The 19404-nt window shown below is 40.0% G+C and overlaps 2 protein-coding genes across 7 annotated transcripts in view; one reads left to right on the top strand and one right to left on the bottom strand.

Moving 5' to 3' along the window:
• The window catches only part of SLC30A6 (solute carrier family 30 member 6), a 56116-nt gene extending 52433 nt beyond the window's left edge, over window positions 1–3683 (top strand). For all 5 annotated transcript variants that reach the window (XR_008418049.1, XR_008418050.1, XR_008418047.1 and 2 more), the window contains one exon: window positions 1992–3683. The gene's annotated coding sequence lies outside the window, so the exon portion shown is untranslated. The remainder of the gene's footprint in view (window positions 1–1991) is intronic.
• NLRC4 (NLR family CARD domain containing 4) overlaps window positions 1–19404 on the bottom strand; it is a 37510-nt gene that overhangs the window by 7195 nt on the left and 10911 nt on the right. For both annotated transcript variants that reach the window (XM_019447983.2, XM_019447973.2), the window contains 5 exons: window positions 17031–19022; window positions 11654–11746; window positions 9528–9698; window positions 7220–7312; window positions 5933–6100 (listed from right to left, as the gene is read on the bottom strand). In XM_019447983.2, the coding sequence (XP_019303528.2) occupies window positions 5933–6100; window positions 7220–7312; window positions 9528–9698; window positions 11654–11746; window positions 17031–19022 (2517 nt within the window). The remainder of the gene's footprint in view (window positions 1–5932; window positions 6101–7219; window positions 7313–9527; window positions 9699–11653; window positions 11747–17030; window positions 19023–19404) is intronic.

Raw genomic sequence — 19404 nt, 5'->3', positions numbered from 1 at the left:
GGACATCTCAGTTGCTTCCAGTTTTTGGTGATAATGAATAAAGCTACTACTACATGTGCCTGTCTCTATTTTGACTAATGAAATTATTTATGTCACTCAATCTTCTCTTTATCAGTCTTGCTTGACTTTTTTTTTAAGTAAGCTCTATATGGGGCTTGACCTCACAACCCCGAGGTCAAGAGTCTCCTGCTCTGGGGCACCTGGGTGGCTCAGTTGGTTAAGTGTCTGACTTCGGCTCAGGTCATGATCTCATGGTTCGTGGGTTCGAGCCCCACATCGGGCTCTGTGCTGACAGCTCAGAGCCTGGAGCCTGCTTCAGATCCTGTGTCTCCCTCTCTCTCTGCCTCTCTCTCTCTCTCTCTCAAAAATAAATAAACATTGAAAACAAAAAAAAAGAGTCTCCTGCTCTACTGACTGAGCCAGCGGGTGTCCCAGTCTTGCTTGACTTTTATTTATTTTGTTACTCTTATTAAAGAACCAACTTCAAGCTTTATTAATCTTGCTTAGTGTATTTTTATTTTCTGTTTCATTGACTTATATTTATGATCTTGGGTTTACTCTGATGTTTTTCTGGCTTCTTAAATTAGAAACTTACTAATTTTGGTCTTCTCTCATATAAAGAGTTAAGGTTATGAGAATTTTATTCAAGCCCTGCTTTTGCTGCATGCCACAAGTTTTGGTGGTGTTTTCTTGCCATTCACTTCTAAATGTTTTTGATGAAATTGTAGCATACCTATCTGCCAAATTGTGTGATATTCCCCAATATCCTGAGTATGTGTACAGAAAAAGTTGAAATATAGGGACAACCCAGGCTTAGAATTTTTCCAGGAAAGTACATTCCAACTACTGTATCTATTTCATACCTCACATCCACATCTCATTTTCTCCCTCCATCTCATTAGATCGTCTTTCTTCAGTTAGAGACTCTCTCTCTCATTGCACTTTCTTCATTTCACTATTGCATCTGTCACACATACCCATCATTAAATGTTAATGCCTAAATTGACTGATAATACTGGGGACTATGGCAGCTTCATAGGGGACTATGAGAGATGGAGATGGGAGAGGGCAAGGCGACTGAGTGGCACTTGGAACCTGAATTGACAGAATTGGTTAAATATCTCTGAGAGTATGGAAGCACCAGTATTACATTTAACATAATCTGCTGCTAAGAACTATCACAATTACCCACAAGCGCTCAGTATATTTGCTATATCTGTAATTATCCTGGGCCCTTCTTATAGAAATTGACAAGTGACTGTTCTCCTTGTCCAAGTCTCTTGGAAAAGAGGGAAAGGAACCTCTGCAGAAGGCTAGGTGACACAGATCCAGAGACACATGGGAGTAGAGACAGCCAAAGTGACATGGAAACAGAAGCCCTGGATCTAGGCTGACTTCCTGGGCAGGATATGTATTAGGGCAGTGTTTTTTGTAAGCTTCAGGGTGTCCCCTCCTTTAGAGGAGTGTGAAATAAATTTAATGGGTTGCAATCAGCATCTATTTTAAGTGAAACAGAACAGAAAGAATAGAAAATAACAGCTTGTGTCACACATGGCATAAGATAATCACTTTCTGTGAAACTTTTTTAATGTGTATGTATGTGTATGTTAGATCATAAGATAAAATGTATTTTTTAACTGTGGGTCATAATCAAAAACAGTTTAAAAGACTCTGGACAAGAGGCTTAAAGCAGACATCCAAGTTACATATGGCAGAAGAGAGAGCATAGGAAGAGTATGTGAACAAGGAGGAGATATTTCAGTTACGTCTCACAGGGACTGTTAGAGAAGGGAAAGGATGTTCTGGAGAAAGTGCGTGTACAAAGGCACTCTTGGGGAACAACAGAAGTCCATGAGGATGGAACCTCATGTAAGTAGGGAGGCATGGCAGAAGATGAAGGTGAAGAGGAAGATAAGTTGAGGTTCCATTGTGAATGGTCTTATACATGAAGCAAGCAGGGTTTATTTTGATAAATTTTATTTGTTTTGCAGGCCGAGGAAGCTTTTTTAAAAAAAGGAAGATAAGCCTAGTATCTTGAAGCCCACCGAGGAAAATGATCACGGTACCGTTTATTGAACATAGACAATGGGTCAATGTTGAACTTCTTACTTTATATACATTAGTTTTATAACTGACTGGCACAGTAACTGCTAATATGGTTGGTATTACAGTGACTCTCGCTTGACAGATGAGCAGACCGAGGCTCAGAGACTTTTAGTTGCTACAGGCCATCCATCTATCAATGGAAAGGGTGGGCAGATCTGACCCCAAAAGCAGGGCACTCACCACTCCACAAAGATGGAGCCTCTAGATAGCAGCCTCATCACCTGGGAGAGACCAAAGGCAGAGAATACTTGGTTTTCACTCCAGCTTATGGCTCAAGCACAAGCAGACTGCTTTTCCTACTTGTGGGAGGTGAAAGACATGTCTGGAGGGGACTAGGGTAGGGACCAGCAGCCACACTGTCTCCTCACATCTTCAACTCTTGCTCTTCTGTCTGCAACCCTTTCTTTCCCTGCTTTAGTATGACTACCTTATGTCTCTGCCTTTTTATAAAACAGGGATAATGTTATCTGTTATTAGGGATGTAATGATAATTCCACAAGTTCTTCTTTAAAACATTTTGAGAATAAAGTAGTTACTGCTATTGACTTGTTCATTTTATACTTTTTTTTTTTTTTACTTGCATTTGAGGGTACATTGTTACAGCTCTATTTCCCAGAGCCAGCTGCCTTTTGTTACTCTTATTTTTCTCATTTACATGTGGAGGCTATAAGGCCCTGGGCAACTAAAGTCAAGTGGCAAATTACTGCCTAGCTCAGTTCTTACTTAATTAAATGTACCGTCTCTTTCTCTGGTCTCACTGGCCAGCCTGAGAAGTGGGCAAATCAGGCAGCTAACTACTTAAATATGTGAAAGATGCTAAAAGGCCTCTACCTAAAAATGCCTCCCAAACAAATGATTCTAATTCTACACACTTTCCAGTGGCCTGAAAAAGACACATCCCTTGTGGAGAAAGGGGAACCCTCTTACACTATTGGTGGGAATGCAAACTGGTGCAGCCACTCTGGAGAACAGTAAGGAGATTCTTCAAAAAGTTAAAAATAGAACTACCCTATGACCCAGCAATTGCACTACTAGGTATTTATCCAAAGGGTACAAAAATACTGATTCAAAGGGGTATATGCACCCAATGTTTATAGCAGTGCTGTCAACAATAGCCAAATATCTATCTCTCTATCTCTCTCTCTATCTCTATCTATACCTATCACGGAATATTACTTGGCATTCAGAAAGAATGAAATCTTGCCATTTGCCATGATGTGTATGGCACTAAAGTATATTATGCTAAGCAAAATAAGTTAGTCAGAGAAAGGCAAATACTATATGATTCTACTCATGTGGAATTTAAGAAACAAAATATGAACATAGAGGAAAGGAAGGAAAAATAGAGAGGGAGACAAACCATAAGAAACTCTTCATATAGAGAACAAACTGAGGGCTGCTGGAGGGGAAATGGGTGGAGGGATGAGCTAAGTGGGTGATGGGCATTAAGGACACTTGTGATGAGCACTGGGTGTTATATGTAAGCGACAAATCCCTAAATTCTACTCCTGACCCCAATGCTACACTATGTATGAGCTCATTTGAATTTCCATAAAAATTTGGAAGAAAAAAACACATATCCTTTCCAACTTGTTTAAGGTATGAAGTTACCTGACAGGGATAATTTATTAGCTAACTAATTAGCCTGTCACAGAAGCCACCTGCCTCCAAAATCACCTAGAATAGAGAAGGGATCTGTAAGAATGACACCCAGAATTACATGATTTGATGGGTTAAGGGAGTGAGTAAAGTTAGAGTTAGGAATTAAGGGAAGAAAAAAATCCAGCATTTGAAGCACCACTAGGGAAGGCTAAAACCCTGGAGCAGCCTAAGCACTTAGAGACATATGCATCTCTAGGAGAAAAGGTTTTAAATACAGGAGTAGGTGGGGAGTTAGTTTTGTAATGGGTACAGAGGTTTAGTCAAGGAAGATGAAAAAGTTCTGGAAATGGATGTGATGGTGGTGGCTCAAAAATGTGAATGTCCTTAATATCACAGAACTGCACACTTAAAATGGCTAAAAGCATAAGTTTCATAACTTTGTACACTACAAATATATTCTAGACAATCTGTGACAGAAATAAAGTCAAGGTTGCTTTCACCAATGTTGCCTTAGATGGTATTGTAGTCAGCAGTTAAGATGGGGCCAGTGATCCTCACGTCCTAGTATATTCTCCCCTGTGTTGTCCCATCCCACAGTGGATAGGGCTGACCCAAGTAACCAACAGCATACAGCAGAAATGACCTTCCAAGGCTAGCTCATAAAAGACATTGCAGCTTCTAAATGGTTTTCTCTTACATCTCTTGCTCTGAGGGAAGTGAGCCGCCACACTGTGAAAACACTCATGCAGCCTATGGAGAGGTCCAGGGATGAGAAACTGAGGCCTCTGGGCAACCTGCCAACCCAGTGGGGAGCCACCCAGAAAGCAGATCCTCTGGCAGCCCCATCCAACATCTGGACTGCAACCTCGTGACAGAGCCTAAGCCAGAACCACGCGGTTACCACTTTCCTCACCCACAGAAATTGTGAGATAACATTTATAGTTATTTTAGGACACTGTTTTGGGGGGTAATCTGTTACATAGAAATTAATAACACACAGGTAGAATGAAGACCTTTCATCAACTGCCTGAGGTTAATGGAATCTTCAGTCATTTCTGTATCTCTATTTGTTCCTGGATTATATCACAATTGCTTAAAGATATTCAATGATCCCATTTAGATAAAGTTGCATTTACCTTTATATTTTTTTTAAGCTTATTTACTTTGAGAGAGAGACAGCATGAGCACATGGGTGCATGGGAGAGGGTCAGAGCGAGAGGCAGAGAGAGAATCTCAAGCACGGGTTTGATCCCACGAAACGATAGATGGCGACCTGAGCAGAAATCCAGAGTCAGACGCCCAACCACTGAGCCATGCAGGTGCCTTTACCTTTACATGTTTTAAATACCCAACAGGTAACTTAAAAATATTTCCCCAAACTGGAGGAGTATTGCTGAATTTCAGACAGTTAAGGGTAGGAAGAGCAATTCCTAAACATAATATACCTTCTCAGGTAATGGGAATGTTTTCCCTTTAATACTTTTTAATGCTTAAAAACCTGAAGGCAGGCCAGTGTTTTAAACCATTTTACTCCTTGGGGCTCCTGGGTGGCTCAGTCGGTTAAGCACCTGACTCTTGATGTCAGCTCAGGTCATGATCTCATGGTTCTCTGACAGCACAGAGCCTGCTTGGATTCTCTCTGTCTCCCTGACTCTCTGCTTCTCTCTGTCTCTCTCTCTCTCTCATAATAAATGTTTAAAAATGTTTAAATCATTTTACTCCTTAATTTCTTGATTAATTAATACTCCTTGAATGCTCTTTAAATATACTTGTACAAAAAGAGGAGGTGGGGCCCCTGGATGGCTCTGTTGGTAGAGAATGTGACTCTTGATCTAAGGGTTGTGAGTTCAAGCCCCACACTGGGTGTAGACATTACTTAAAAATAAAATCTTGGAGCACCTGGGTGGCTCAGTCAGTTACGCATCTGACACTTGATTTCAGCTCAGATTCTGAGCCCATGGTTCATGGGATCAAGCCTTGTGTCTGGCTCTGCACTCACAGCATGGAGCCTAGGATTCTCTCTCTCCTCCCTCTCTCTCTGCCCCTGCCCCGACTTACGCACACACACACTCTCTCTCAAAATAAATACATAAACATTAAAAAATAAAATCTTAACAAAAAGAGAAGGTAAATAAATAAATACAATTAATTAATTTTTAAAACCAACTTAAGAGCTTTGTTAGAGCTCACTTCTTTTCTCTTGGCTCTGTATGTATGTACCTACCTAGAATTCTAATCTCTGCATCTGTGAGTCTCCAGTTTTTCAGCCCAAGCTTGATGAGCCGCAGGGCCCCCTCCAGTTGCTCCAACAGCCTGGTCAGACTAACTCGTACATCACTCCACCAGGGCAACATGAGCACAGTCAGCTGTTCCAGGATGTACAGCCTGTCAACTTCAAGAACCAGAGAGCAATGCAGGAATTTAATCCATCTCAATGGATTCTTCTTGATGAAGAATGAAGGGATGTGGGAGAAGGAATAGTCTTTATCTCTGCAGCCTACTCATTGTGCGATGATGCGATGAGAATCTACTTGAATTTTGGTTAATATTTTTGTGGAAAGTACTCAAGAGTATACAAATATTATGCAGAATAGTATAATGAAACTATATGTACTAATAAGCCAAACTTCAACAAACATCAGTTTATGGACAAGCTTCCTTCATCCTCACCTAATTCTTTTTCTCCTGAATTATTTTAAAGCAAATCTCAGACAGTAAATACAGTTCTTTTTTTAATTTAATTTAATTAATTTATTTTTTATTTTTTTAATGTTTATTGTTGAGAGACAGACAGAGTGTGAGTGGGGGAGGGGCAGAGAGAAAGGGAGACAGAATCTGAAGCAGGCTCCAGGCTCTGCAGAGCCCAATGCAGGGCTCAGACTCATGAACCTTGAGATCATGACCTGAGCTGAAGTGGACGCTTAACCGACTGAGCCACTCAGGTGCCCCATATAGTTCTTAAAAAAAAAAAAGAAAAAAAATGTAATTACAATATCACTATCACACTTTAAAAATCTTATCATTGGGGTGCCTGGGTGACTCAGTCAGTTAGGTGTTTGACTTTGGCTCAGGTCAGGATCTTTCAAACTCAGGTTTGTGAGTTTGAGCCCCACATTAGGCTCTGTGCTGACAGCTCAGAGCCTGGAGCCTGCTTCAGAATCTGTGACTCCCTCTCTTTCTGCTCCTCCCCTGCTTCCACTCTGTCTCTTTCTCCAAAATAAATAAACATTAAGAAAATAAAATAAAAATCTTATCATTAACTCCTTAAACAAATTCGTTTTGAATATCAATTAGTCTCAGACACTGGCCCCCTAGAATGAAGCAAGCAGTTAGGAGCCTCAGGTGTGATGAGCGTGTGAAAACTGGTAGCTCAAAGTCATTGGTCTGTGTCCCTTGAGGGACGTATAGTAAGGCACACATGGACCAAAAAACATCAGGGCCCAGATACGTGTTTCTGACTATCTAGTACATATACTCAACTATGTGATTTTGGCTAAATTGTTTTTCTTACTCAGTTCTTGTAGAGCTTCATTTCCATCCTTTTCCAGGTGATTTTCAGATAAATCAAGAATGCTCAGTTTGGCCAAATTGTGAAGATTCTGAGCTGGGAAAAAATTTCAATCCAAAATTAAAAGGCTTTTACAGAACTATATGTGCATTTAAAAAATATCCATAGGAGGATCCTAAGTCCTTGTCTTCTTTGTTGATAGCATACACATCATTATTTGACCTGATTAGTTAAATTATTTAATTATTCCCAAAGGTATCTGGCTAGATTTAACCCTGAACTTTCATGGCTATGACTAAATGGACAGATAGATATTTCCAGTCCTAAGCTCTGACTAATAAACTTCATGTAAAGCCTAATGCAGCATAAAATATACTTGTTACATAACTATAGGAAGGTCACTCCATTTCTCCAAGCTTCCACTGAAGCTTCATCGTTAGAATGAGGAAGTTGAGGGGCGCCTGGGTGGCTCAGTCAGTTGAGTGTCTGACTCACAGTTCCTGAGTTTGAGCCCTGCATCAGGCTCTGTGCTGGTGGGGTGGAGCCTCCTCAGGATTTTCCCTCTCCCTCTCTCTCTGCCCCTTCCCTGTACATACTCTTTCTCTCCCTCTCAAAAATAAACTTAAAAAAAAACACACAAAAACTTAAAAACAAAGAACAAGGAAGTTGAACTAGATAAAATGTAAGATTGCTTCAAATTCTAAAATGTCCTTATGCAGGAGAAACAAAGGAACAACAACAACAACAACAACAACAAAAACAGATGAAATGAGCAGTTCTTTGTTCATCTTAATTTAAATGATTTTGGTAATGTCATAGTTGTGATGTTAATAATAAAAACTTAGGAAGTAAAAAAAAAAAAAAGACAGGTGAGAAAAATAGAAAACAAATAGCAAAATGGCAGATGAAAATCTATCCACATCAATAATTACATTAAATGTAAATGGACTAAGCACTAATTAAAAGGCAGAAATAAGACTGGATTTTTTTTTTTCCCCAAAAAGCAAGACTCAATTCCATGCTATCTGCAAAAGATATAATTATGTTGAGGTAAAAAATACAGAAAATTATTTTACACGCAAACATTAATCATAGAATACCATCACTCTAGCTAAAAACTGCTTAGTTCTTTTCTTTACATTAGGTATTTATCATGGTTGTTTAATTGAAGTTTCTCCTATCAAGACTAATAAGAAATATCTCTAATTAAAAGAGGTTTTTCATGATATATACTCTTATTAAACTATTAGCTATTATTATTATTATTATTAGCTGTTTTTAAAATTATTTTTTTATGTAAGTTCTACACCCAACCTGGGGCTTGAACTCATGACCCCAAGATGAAGAATCACATGCTGTACTGACTGAGCCAGCCAGTTGCCCCAGCTATTATCACTTTTACCCAATTGTAGAGTAAAATAACTTCTGGGGTTTGGTGCTTTAACATAAAAAACCCATGGAACTCCTCTCAAAAAGAGTACAGCTGCTATTTATAGTTCTAAGTCTGTCTGTTTCCAGGATCAGGTAGAGAAGTAAGGATCTACTTATCCTTGTTTTCCTAGTGTTTATCTAGCCTCTTCTAATCATGGGTTTCTCTAGCTTTTGGTTTATAGTAGCATACAAATGATTTCATTTTACAGATTCCGAGCAGTTTTTTTAAAGTTTATTTTTTTAAGTTAAAATTTGTTTTAGTTTATTTGTTTTGAGATAGAGCACAAGTGGAGGAGAGGCAGAAAGAGAATCCCAAGCAGGCTCTGTACTGTCAGTGTGGAGCTCAACATGGGGCTTGATCTCACAAACCATGAGATCATGACCTGAGCCAAAATCAAGAGTCGGACGCTAACTGACGGAGCCACCCAGGCACCCCAAGACTCAACTCTTAATGTACGTTAGCTGCATTTTAAAAGGGCAGTGGGTAAGAATTGGATGGCCTGAGAACATTTAAGAAAATCCTTCTCTCTCTGCTTCTCAATCATTTATTTATCCATCATCTAAATATTTATTAGGCAGTTATTATATACAGAGCATGTGCCAAGTTTCAAGCATTTATTTCTTCTTTTCTTTTTGTTCACCATATCTTAAAATTATAATATCTTCCATTATTCTGAAATGTTCTCCTAATTCTCCATTTTCATTCCAGTCATGGAGAAGATCATTAAAAACAGGCTAGATATTACCTGGAAGTCTTTATTATCTTTTCCAGTTTCTCTAAAAATTAAATTTCCTTTTGAGAGGCTTAACATGCATTAGTATGAAAGTATCACATGTTCTCTTACACTGTTCTCATTCACTTAATGCAGGCAACAGTTACCTAGGGTTTTCATAGCATTGGCAGACAGGCAGCAGGAGACTAATTGGATTTCTTCAAGGTCACAGGGTTCAGCTGACAGAGACTTTACTATGTAATCCATTCCCTTCCCAATGTCAGACAAGTGGGTTATATGAACTAAACACAACTTCTTCAGGTTTTTCAGACCTTCAGCTGCAAAAAGTAGGAAAGGAAATACATTAGGACACCAAGTTAATTTGATTTAAACATAGACTAATGGACTGAAAAGAAGGCAAAGAACAACTGCACACAGATCTTGCCACACTCTATCTCTAGAGACCTTGAGTTATAAAAGCTGAAGAGAGGGGCGCCTGGGTGGCTCGGTCGGTTAAGTGTCCGACTTCGGCTCAGGTCATGATCTCACGGTCTGTGAGTTCGAGCCCCGCGTCGGGCTCTGTGCTGACAGCTCAGAGCCTGGAGCCTGTTTCCAATTCTGTGTCTCCCTCTCTCTCTGCCCCTCCCCTGTTCATGCTCTGTCTCTCTCTGTCTCAAAAATAAATAAAAAAACGTTAAAAAAAATTAAAAAAAAAAATAAAAAATAAAAGCTGAAGAGAGTTGTTCTTCTTTCAACCATTACTCTCCAATCTCTTGGACCATACCAAGGTCACCTATGAGGAGGTCATTCTCTCAGTAACATGAGAAAAACTATAGTAAATGGGCAGTATTTTAATGCATATCAATGTGTGCCTTTTACCATATTTTTGGTAGGATGAGGATGAAATATTCTGAATGAGCACTTTCTCTTAATCTCCCCCCAAATTTTAGGAGGGGTGGAGTCTGAATTCAGAGGGGTAGCATGGGGACTTCAGTTCCTTGGTGTGCTTCTAGTGTAACTGTTTATAGTCAACTATATAGTTTAGGGGTTGTGAACATGAGCTTTGCAGTCAGTTTGATTCCTGGATCCCATACTTTAATTGTGTAACCTTGGACAGGTTATTCAACATTTTGGCTGTGGATTTAGGGATAATTATACCTATGTCCTGGGACTGTTGTGAGGATCCAATGAGAGGAAGTATGTAAAAGTACCTAGTGTAGTGTATAACCTATGTATAGTAACCCTTTAATAAACAATAAATTTAGATTTGTCTATTTAAGCTCAGACTGGTTCCTTTTTTTGTTTTTAAAGTAGGCTTCATACCCAGAACAGAACCCAACGTGGGGCTTGAACTCGGAACCCTGAAATCAAGACCTGAGCTGAGATCAAGAGTCAGATATTTAACTAACTGAGCCACGCAGGCGCCCCCTACCCCAGACTGGTTCCTGGGGACCAGATCATCTGAGATAGGTATTTTTGAACCCTTTGTACCAATTAGTGAGACCTTGCACAAGTCAATAAACTGTTCTAGGTTTCAGTGGCAGTAAAATGAGAGAGTTGAACTAGATGCTCTGAGGCTCCTTCCAGCTCTAATACTCTGAGTAATTTATAGGCATGCAAGAGATGTTTATTGAACACTGGATTAATCTGATTATTCTTATATAGGCCATGTAATGAAAAAAAGGGCAGCCATTTTTCAATTATAGGATAAGGTTGTCTTTAGGCAGGAAGCAGAATAAAAAAGAATAAGGCTGAGGAACATTTAACTGAGAGCTCAAACAGTGGGGAAAAAAAGAGCCATGGGGGAGGGGGCAGAAAGCAGGGACACTGGAGGAAAACAGCTTCAATGGGAATCCTCCCTGTCCTGGAGAGGCTGGCTCCCTGTGACAAACCACACATTCTGCTCGTACTGTTTAGGTTTTCTTGGTCCACATTCCTTCTTGTGTTCCATTCCATTTACAAAGCTTTATTTAATTATGAAACCACAGTATAAACTTTTTTATACTGTTTCTATGCTTCAAATATAAACATAGTCAATCAGCCAGGAAGATAAAAACATATCATGGCTTCTGTCCCCCAAAGCGTTACAGTCTAGGTGTGTGCAATTTACATAAAATGGTGCTGAAGGATTGGAATGGCCATGGAGAAAAACGTCTAGAAAATCAATGTAACACAAGTAGATAAAGGCATCCTTGCCTTATACAGACACAACCAGTGTCTAGGAGTCTTAAGTTAACTGTTCTTATTATCAAACTTACATTAATAAAAATAACAAAGAAAATAAAAATCTGACCTAATTTTATAGCATCTTCCTCATTCATCTTAATGTTGTACAGTATGAGCTTCATAAGATTCTTCAAATTACCCAAGCTGTCAGTCAGACCACCTGGAAAAAGAAAAAAGAATTGACTATGTTCATTTGTCATTTACTAGATTTTTGTTACCAATCAAAAAATTTTAGCTTCTCCATGGGCAAGAAATGCTCATGAAATTGACACAAGAGTGTTTTGCTTTTGTTTTTTTGGTCAGAGGTGGGCATCTTCTTTAGCTAAAACATGTTCTCCAAATATAATGGAGTTAGACTAGAAAATAATAACAGAAAGATAACAAGGAAATTTCCAAATACTTGGAAATTTAATAATAAGACTTGTAAGGTTTTCATGATGCTATCAAGTGATATAAATCCCAGACCAAGAGAATAAAACAAAAGAAAACTTAAGACAAGTATCATTCATGAACATAGAAGCAAAATCCTCAATAAAATATTACTAAAGAACTCAACCATATATAAAAAGAATATTATACAACCACCAAGTGGGCTTTATACAGAGAATGCAGAGCTGTTTCGATATTTGGATATCAATGTATGTAATTCAATGTATTAACAATCTAAAGAAGAAAAACTACATGATCAAGTATGTTGATGCAGAAAAAAACATTTGACATTATCTGACATACATCCATAATAATTCTCAGCAACCTAGGAATAGAAGGAAATTTCTTCAACCTGATAAAAGTCATCTACAAAAAAACTACAGTTGATATCATACTTACTGGTGAAAGTCTGAATGCTTTGTTGCTAACATCAGGAACAAGGGAGGATGTTCACTCTCACCCCTCCTATTCAACATTGCACTGCAAGTCATAATCAGTGCAATAAGGCAAGAGAATAAAATAAAAACAAATTGGAAAGGAAGAAATATGCTTTTTGGAAGTGACATGAAGTGAGTGTAGCAAATGTGTAGATTATAAGATTGATACACAAAAATCTATTGCATTTCTATATAGTAGCAATAAATATTTGGCAACCAATTTTTTAAAATTCCATTTACAGTAACTCCAAAAGAATCAAAAAGTTAAGTGTAAATCTGATAAAACATATGCAGGATAAACATGATGAAAACTATAAATTATGATAAAAGAAATAAAAGAAAATCTAAATAAATGGAAAGAGAAACCATGCTCATGGATTGAAAGATTCAACAAAATAAAGTTATCAATTCTCCCTAAAATGGCCTATAGATTTAATATAATTCCAACCAATATCCAGGAAGTTTTTGATTATATAAACAATGTGAAAGCCAAAGGAACCAAAATATAAAAAACAATTCTGAAAAAGAATAAAGTTGTAGAAACAACACTATTCAATTTTATGACTTCCTATAAAGCTACAGTTACTAAGACAAGATGAAATTATCAAGAAATAGACAAGGGTACTGGCAATTGATGGATCAATAGGCGAATAGAGTCCAGAAACACAGCCAACATAATCACAGCCAAATGGTTTTGGACAAAAGTACAAAGGCAATTCAAACATGAAAGAATAGTAATTTCAGTGAATAGAACAACTGGATATCCATATGCAAGAAAAATGAACCTTGATCTAAGCATCATATTTTATATAAACATTAACCCAAATGGATCATAAATGTCAATGTAAACTTTAAGAAAAAAAGATAGGAGAAAATCTTCATGACCTGGGGTTAGGCAAAAAGTTTTTAGACATGACACCAAAAGCTTGATTTGTACAGGAAAAAAATGACTGCAACTAAATCTAAAATTTTTGTTCTATGAAAGAGGCTATTAAGAGAATGAAAAGACTAGGGGCACCTGGGTGGCTCAGTCGGTTAAGCGTCCGGCTTCAGCTCAGGTCATGATCCCATGGTCCATGGGTTCGAGCCCTGCGTCGGTCTCTGTGCTGACAGCTCAAGAGCCTGGAGCCTGCTTCAGATCCAGTGTCTCCCTCTCTCTCTGCCCCTCCCCAACTCATGCTCTGTCTCTGTCTCTCTCAAAAATAAATAAATATTAAAAATTTAAAAAAAAATGAAAAGACTAGCTACAGATTGGGAGAAAATGTTTTCAAATCACTTATCTGACAAAGGACTGGTATTCTTCATACACATTTGAGCATATAAAGAACACTCAAAACTCAACATTAAGAAGATAAATTACCTAATCAACAGATGGATGAAAACTTAGGATACTTGGCCAAAGAGGTATATAGTTGGCAAACAAACCTACAAAGAGTTTTCTATTTTATCAGATAAGTATGATGAAAGAACACTACACCCAGAGTTCCAGTTGCTCTACATCCTCGTCAGCACTTGGTGTTGTCAATTTTTTTTTCTTATTTTAAGGCAATTGTAGAATGACAAAAATAACACACACACACACACACACACACACACACACACACACACACACAGGATGGCAAGTGCTAGTGAGAATGCAGAGCAGCTAAACCCCTCATATATTGCTATTGGAAATGTCAAATGGTACAAACTGGAAAATAGCGTGGAAATTTCTTAAAAAGTCAAACAAGCACGAGGGGCACGTGGGTGGTTCAGTCAGTTGAGTGTCTGACTCCGGCTCAAGGAAGTGACCATGAGTTTGAGACTCACATCAGGCTCGCTGCTGTCAGCACAGAGCCCGCTTCAGATCTTCTATCCCCACCCGCCTCTCCCCTGCTTGCGTTCTCTCAAAAATAAATTAATATTTAAAAAAAAGTTGGGAGTGTCTGGGTGGCTCAGTGGGTTAAGAATCTGACTCTTGATTTCGGCTCAGGTCAAGATTTCTTGGTTGTGAGTTCAAGATCCACATCAGGCTCTGTGCTGACAGTGTGGAGCCTGCTTGGGATTCTCTCTCCCTACTCTCTCTGCCCCTCCCCAACTTGTGCTTGCTCTCTTTCTCTCTGAAAATAAATAAACTTAAAAAAAAGTTAAACAAACACTTGTCATATGGCTTAGCAATCCCACTCCTAGGTATTTACCTGAGTGATTTGAAAACTTGTGTTTCACATAAAAACCTGCATACAAACATTTATAGTATCTCTGTTTATAATCGCCCAAACTGGAAATAACCTACGTGTCTTTCAGAGGTGATGAGATAAACTGTGGCATGTCCATATAATGTAATACTATTCAGCAAAGAAACAGATGAACTAGGAATATTCTGAAGAGATGTGGAGGGCAAAAATAGAAATCAACCTTGGGTAGAAATGTCAGGGAACTGAATTTTTAGCTATAAGAAAGAGTGAGCACTGATTACAAACTCAAATGTCAACAAGGTCCAGGGAGATAATGTCATTCCAAGAAGTAGAACAGGTGGGCACTGCCCACGTGGATATTATGTATCTTGTCCAAAGGGCACAGGAGAAGTTCATGAAGGTCTACCAATTGTTACCAAGTGAAGATGCAGGCCCACAGTTGCTGGACCTACAAATGTCAAGAGAAATGAGTAACCTGTGTTTTCACACTGCAATCTCCCAATGTCAAAATACTGACAACTCCGGCAGAAGGGTCATGGCTGGGGGATGTGAAAGGGAAGGAGGTTTCACTGTAGATTGTTTTATAATTTGAATCATGTGAATATATTACTTAAAAAATAAATTTTAAAAATTAAGAACAAAATATTGGCAAACATTCAAAAGAAAACTCTACATAATATGTAGGCTAAATTCAGCACAGAGGTGACAGTTTGCAAGATCAGCAGAAAGGAATAGCCATCAAGAGGAGATAGTGAGCTTCCTGACACAGAAGGTAATCTAAATGAAGTCTTGGTGACTATGCCGAACCTTATGGAAGGGATTCCTGCATTAAGTAGAAGGTTGCAAAGATTATCTGTGCAAGAGATTCTAGATTTTTCAAAATATTTACTTATCGAGGTGGGGGAGGGGCAGAGAGAGAAGGAGAGAGAGAATCCCAAGCAGACTCCATACTGTTAGCTCAGAGCCCCACCAAGGGCTCAATTCCATGAACCAGTAGTGGAAATCAAGAGTCAGACACTTAATCAACTGAGCTACCCAGGCGCCCCAGATTCTAGATTTAAAAAAAATTTTTTTTAACGTTTATTTATTTTTGAGACAGAGAGAGACAGAGCATGAACGGGGGAGGGGCAGAGAGAGAGGGAGACACAGAACCGGAAGCAGGCTCCAGGCTCTGAGCCATCAGCCCAGAGCCCGACTCGGGGCTCGAACTCACAGACCGTGAGATCGTGACCTGAGCTGAAGTCGGACGCTTAACCGACTGAGTCACCCAGGGGCCCCAGATTCTAGCTTTTTAAAGTGATATGAAATTTCCTTTACACGGTGACAGATGAGGCAGAGCTTGATGAGAAATCTATTGCAAATGAAAAGTAATCTTGGATTACAGTCAAGTAGAGCAAGGCCCCTGCCAGCCTGTAGGTTCACACCACAAAGTAGCCCCTGTTCAAGTCAGCAGGCTGGTCTACACAGGTAAAGCTGGTCTGTACAGGTAAGGCAGACATTCACCTTTAATAGTATTTTGCATTTGGGGAAAATTTGCCTTTATTCAGAAAGATTGGCTCAACTTGTATGTGTCTGAGATCTGAAATTTCTTCATGTTAGACAAAATCTGTCCCCACAATCTTTTTTCAAAATGAAATATAGTTGGCGTTGGGGTGGGTGGGGTGGGTATGTTCTGCAATCTCCTGGATGAGAATCCAGCAACACAATTAGCTACCAGCTCCTGCAAGTGATGAGTTTACAGGCTGGATTTCCTCCCAGAATTGAAGTGGGGAGGGGTGCCATTTGGCAGGGAAGCAGTGGGTAATGGATGGAGATGGAGAAGGGGGACAGGTCAGTGAAGATGAGCTTAACCTACCTCACATGCACGCACGCATGTGCGTGCACACGCACACACACACACACACACTACCATATAAACTATATTGCCATTCAGTCAGACCGTATAGCTTCAGCTCTGGGAATTCTCCCTAGGGCCTCCCCGTATGACAGTCTTCCCCCTTATGGACCTCTCTTGCTCAGTCCTCCTACCTCTCTTCCAAGTCCTGACATCTGGTTGAAACTTATAGAAAATTCAGGGACCCGTGGGTGGCTCAGTCGGCTAAACATCTGACTTTGGCTCAGGTCACGATCTCGTGGTTCATGAGTTCAAGCCCCAGGTCAGGCTCTGTGCTGACAACTCAGAGCCTGGAGCCTGCTTTGGATTCTGTCTCTCTCTTTCTCTCTCTCTGTGCCCCTCCTTTGTTCATGCTCTGTTTCTTTCTCTCTCTCAAAAATAAACATTAAATTTTTTAAAAAATAAAAAAGAAACTATTAGAAAATTTAAAGCAAAACTGTATGATATCTAATATTTCCATGGCACCCAAACAGGCTTGATTATAGCTTAAACTGCTGATGTTTGTAATACCTGGCAGCCGTGGAGTCTGTAGGTCCTGAATACTCAAGGTTTTTAGGTTTGTCACGGATGTGATATGCTGCTCATCTTCTATGGTGAGCGGACTGGCTTCCAGGATGAGAGAATAAATGTTCTTACAGGTGCGGAGGACCAAACTAAAGCTTCCAGCCACACCAGCACATCTCTTAATGCACAATCTGAGGTTTGTAGCAGAACTGAATATCTTTCCCAGATATTTGATATCTTGTTTATTCAACTTGCTGAAGTCCCGGAGTGTAACCTCCAGAGTCTTGAATTCCTGCTTCCAGTTGAAGAACAAAGACACAGCCCTGCTGGGAATGTAGGTTTCTGAGGACCCTTCCTGAGTCCTGCTTGTGTCTTCTGTGGTCGTGTCCCTCAAAGCCATAGCTTCTCCGTAGAAGTCCAGTTTAATGAAGTCCAGAGCACTTGCACAATTAGGCAAGTGTTCAAAGAAGTCAAATAAGTAATCGGGGATGTTCTCTGAATTGATATATAAGCTTTTGCCACAAAAGAAAGCTTCAAATTCTTTACTCAGGTCTGATTTGGATATACTCTCATGGAATAGATTAATGCCACACTCTGTAAAGGAACTGATGTTTATGGCTTTCAGAGTTTCTTGCACAGTGGTGTTTTTCACATTTTGTATAGACTCCTGCCTCCAGAGAGGCTTCTGGGTGACGGAGAGCCCAAGGAGGCTGCCATGTTGATACACTGCTGCAAGGTGTTCCAGAACACTCCTGGTGGCTTCAGGAGATGATCCACATGTGTACAGGAGCAGGTTGCTATACTTGGATGTAATGTCTGAAATGAAAACCATTTTCTGCAAATAACCTTTCCCCTTTGTCACTTCCTCTGGCTCTTGAGACTTCAGCAAACTGCTGAGTCTGCGTCCTGCTATGTACTCCTGGAAGGAGTTATGAAAGAATTTATACTTTGGCTTGAACTGTTGAGCTGTGTATTTACAGAGGAGTCCAGTTGTCAGTAGGACATCCTCGTTCACACTGGACATGTCCTCCGGTTGGAAATCAAACCTGTGGGAGAACACGCCCTCCAGAGCTAGGTCTCCACAGTGGTTCAGGCTCTGAGCGAAGTCACCTGCAGCCAGCCCCTTAAGTTTGTACTTGTTCTTCTGTATCAGCAGGTCATAGAAGGTGCGGAACAGTGTCGTTTGTGTATAGGAGTGGAACTCACTTTCCCCCATCTGGATTACACAAGTGATGACCACGAAGAGAGGGGTCTTCATCAGGTTCCTCAAGCATCTGGATTTCCTAATTTGGAGCAACAAGCCTTCAGCATGCTCCTTCATCAGCACTTCTCGGATGAGAGTCTGGGCACTGTCCTCTGTCATGTCCCCTACCTCGGCAATCAGGGCACCAAACTGCCTGATGTGTCTCAGGCACTCAGTGGTGGTGGTGACAATGACCGTATTCTTGAAGCGGTGGTTCTCCTTTATGAGGGCTTCGATCTCTGGGCAGTTCTGGGCCTTGAATTCATTGTAGCCATCAAGGAGAAACAGAACTCTCTGCCGTAGCTTCAGCAGCATGGCCATGAAAGTCTGCTTCCTGATGGTGTCAGGTATATCCAGGAGTTGATCACACAGAGTTTCAAGGAGCCCACCCTGGGCCCTGCTCAGACGGACAAAGAAGACTAATTTGAACTTGGTGAGAGCCCCACACGTTCCGGAAGCCCAGAGCATCGCGATTTGCTGCAGCAGAGTGGACTTCCCTTTGCCTGATTCCCCCTCAATGATGCAGGGACTCTGAAGAGTGTCTAGCAGCCCATCCAGGGTCAGCTGCTCCAATCGGTGATGGTGATGGTCCTTTCTCCATAGAACAGGTTCTGTGAAGGTGCTTTTCAAATTAAAAATTATGTCAAAGTCTTCACCCAGAGGATAGAAGTTCAGAAAAGATGGAGTATTGTATAAATACTTTAGACTCTGAGCCAAATCATCTAAGACTTCTTCTGACATCTGCTTAGAAAGACCTGTTAGAGAAGAGGTAAGGTTAGAGGACCCAATTCTATGTTTCCCCAGAACTTAAGTTTTCAGGAGGATGAAGAGGGATTTATGTTGGGAATACTCCATTGGTGACTTTACTTTCCTTCTCCAGTTCTGAGCTGGCACAAAGGGTTCCAAATATTTACTCTTCCCCTTTTGTCTTCTGTTTCCTTCTTTCCACCACATGGTCTTTGCAGCAGTCAATTGGAAATAGGAGGAGTCTGTGTTTGGGTTAAGTTCGAAAGTGTGTGAGAATAGTGGGGTGGTGTGGGGTGGTGTGGGCCATGAGGGGTGGTTAGGGGTAACTTTCCCCAGACCAAGCCTTAACCTTGATTAAAATCTATCATAAAACAAAATACAAGTTATTAT

The sequence above is a fragment of the Panthera pardus genome, unplaced genomic scaffold (assembly GCF_024362965.1).
Source record: "Panthera pardus isolate Hobbes unplaced genomic scaffold, ASM2436296v1 HiC_scaffold_26, whole genome shotgun sequence".
NCBI lineage: Eukaryota > Metazoa > Chordata > Mammalia > Carnivora > Felidae > Panthera > Panthera pardus.
Note: the sequence above shows the minus strand (reverse complement) of the source record. Positions and strands in the feature narration are given on the sequence as shown.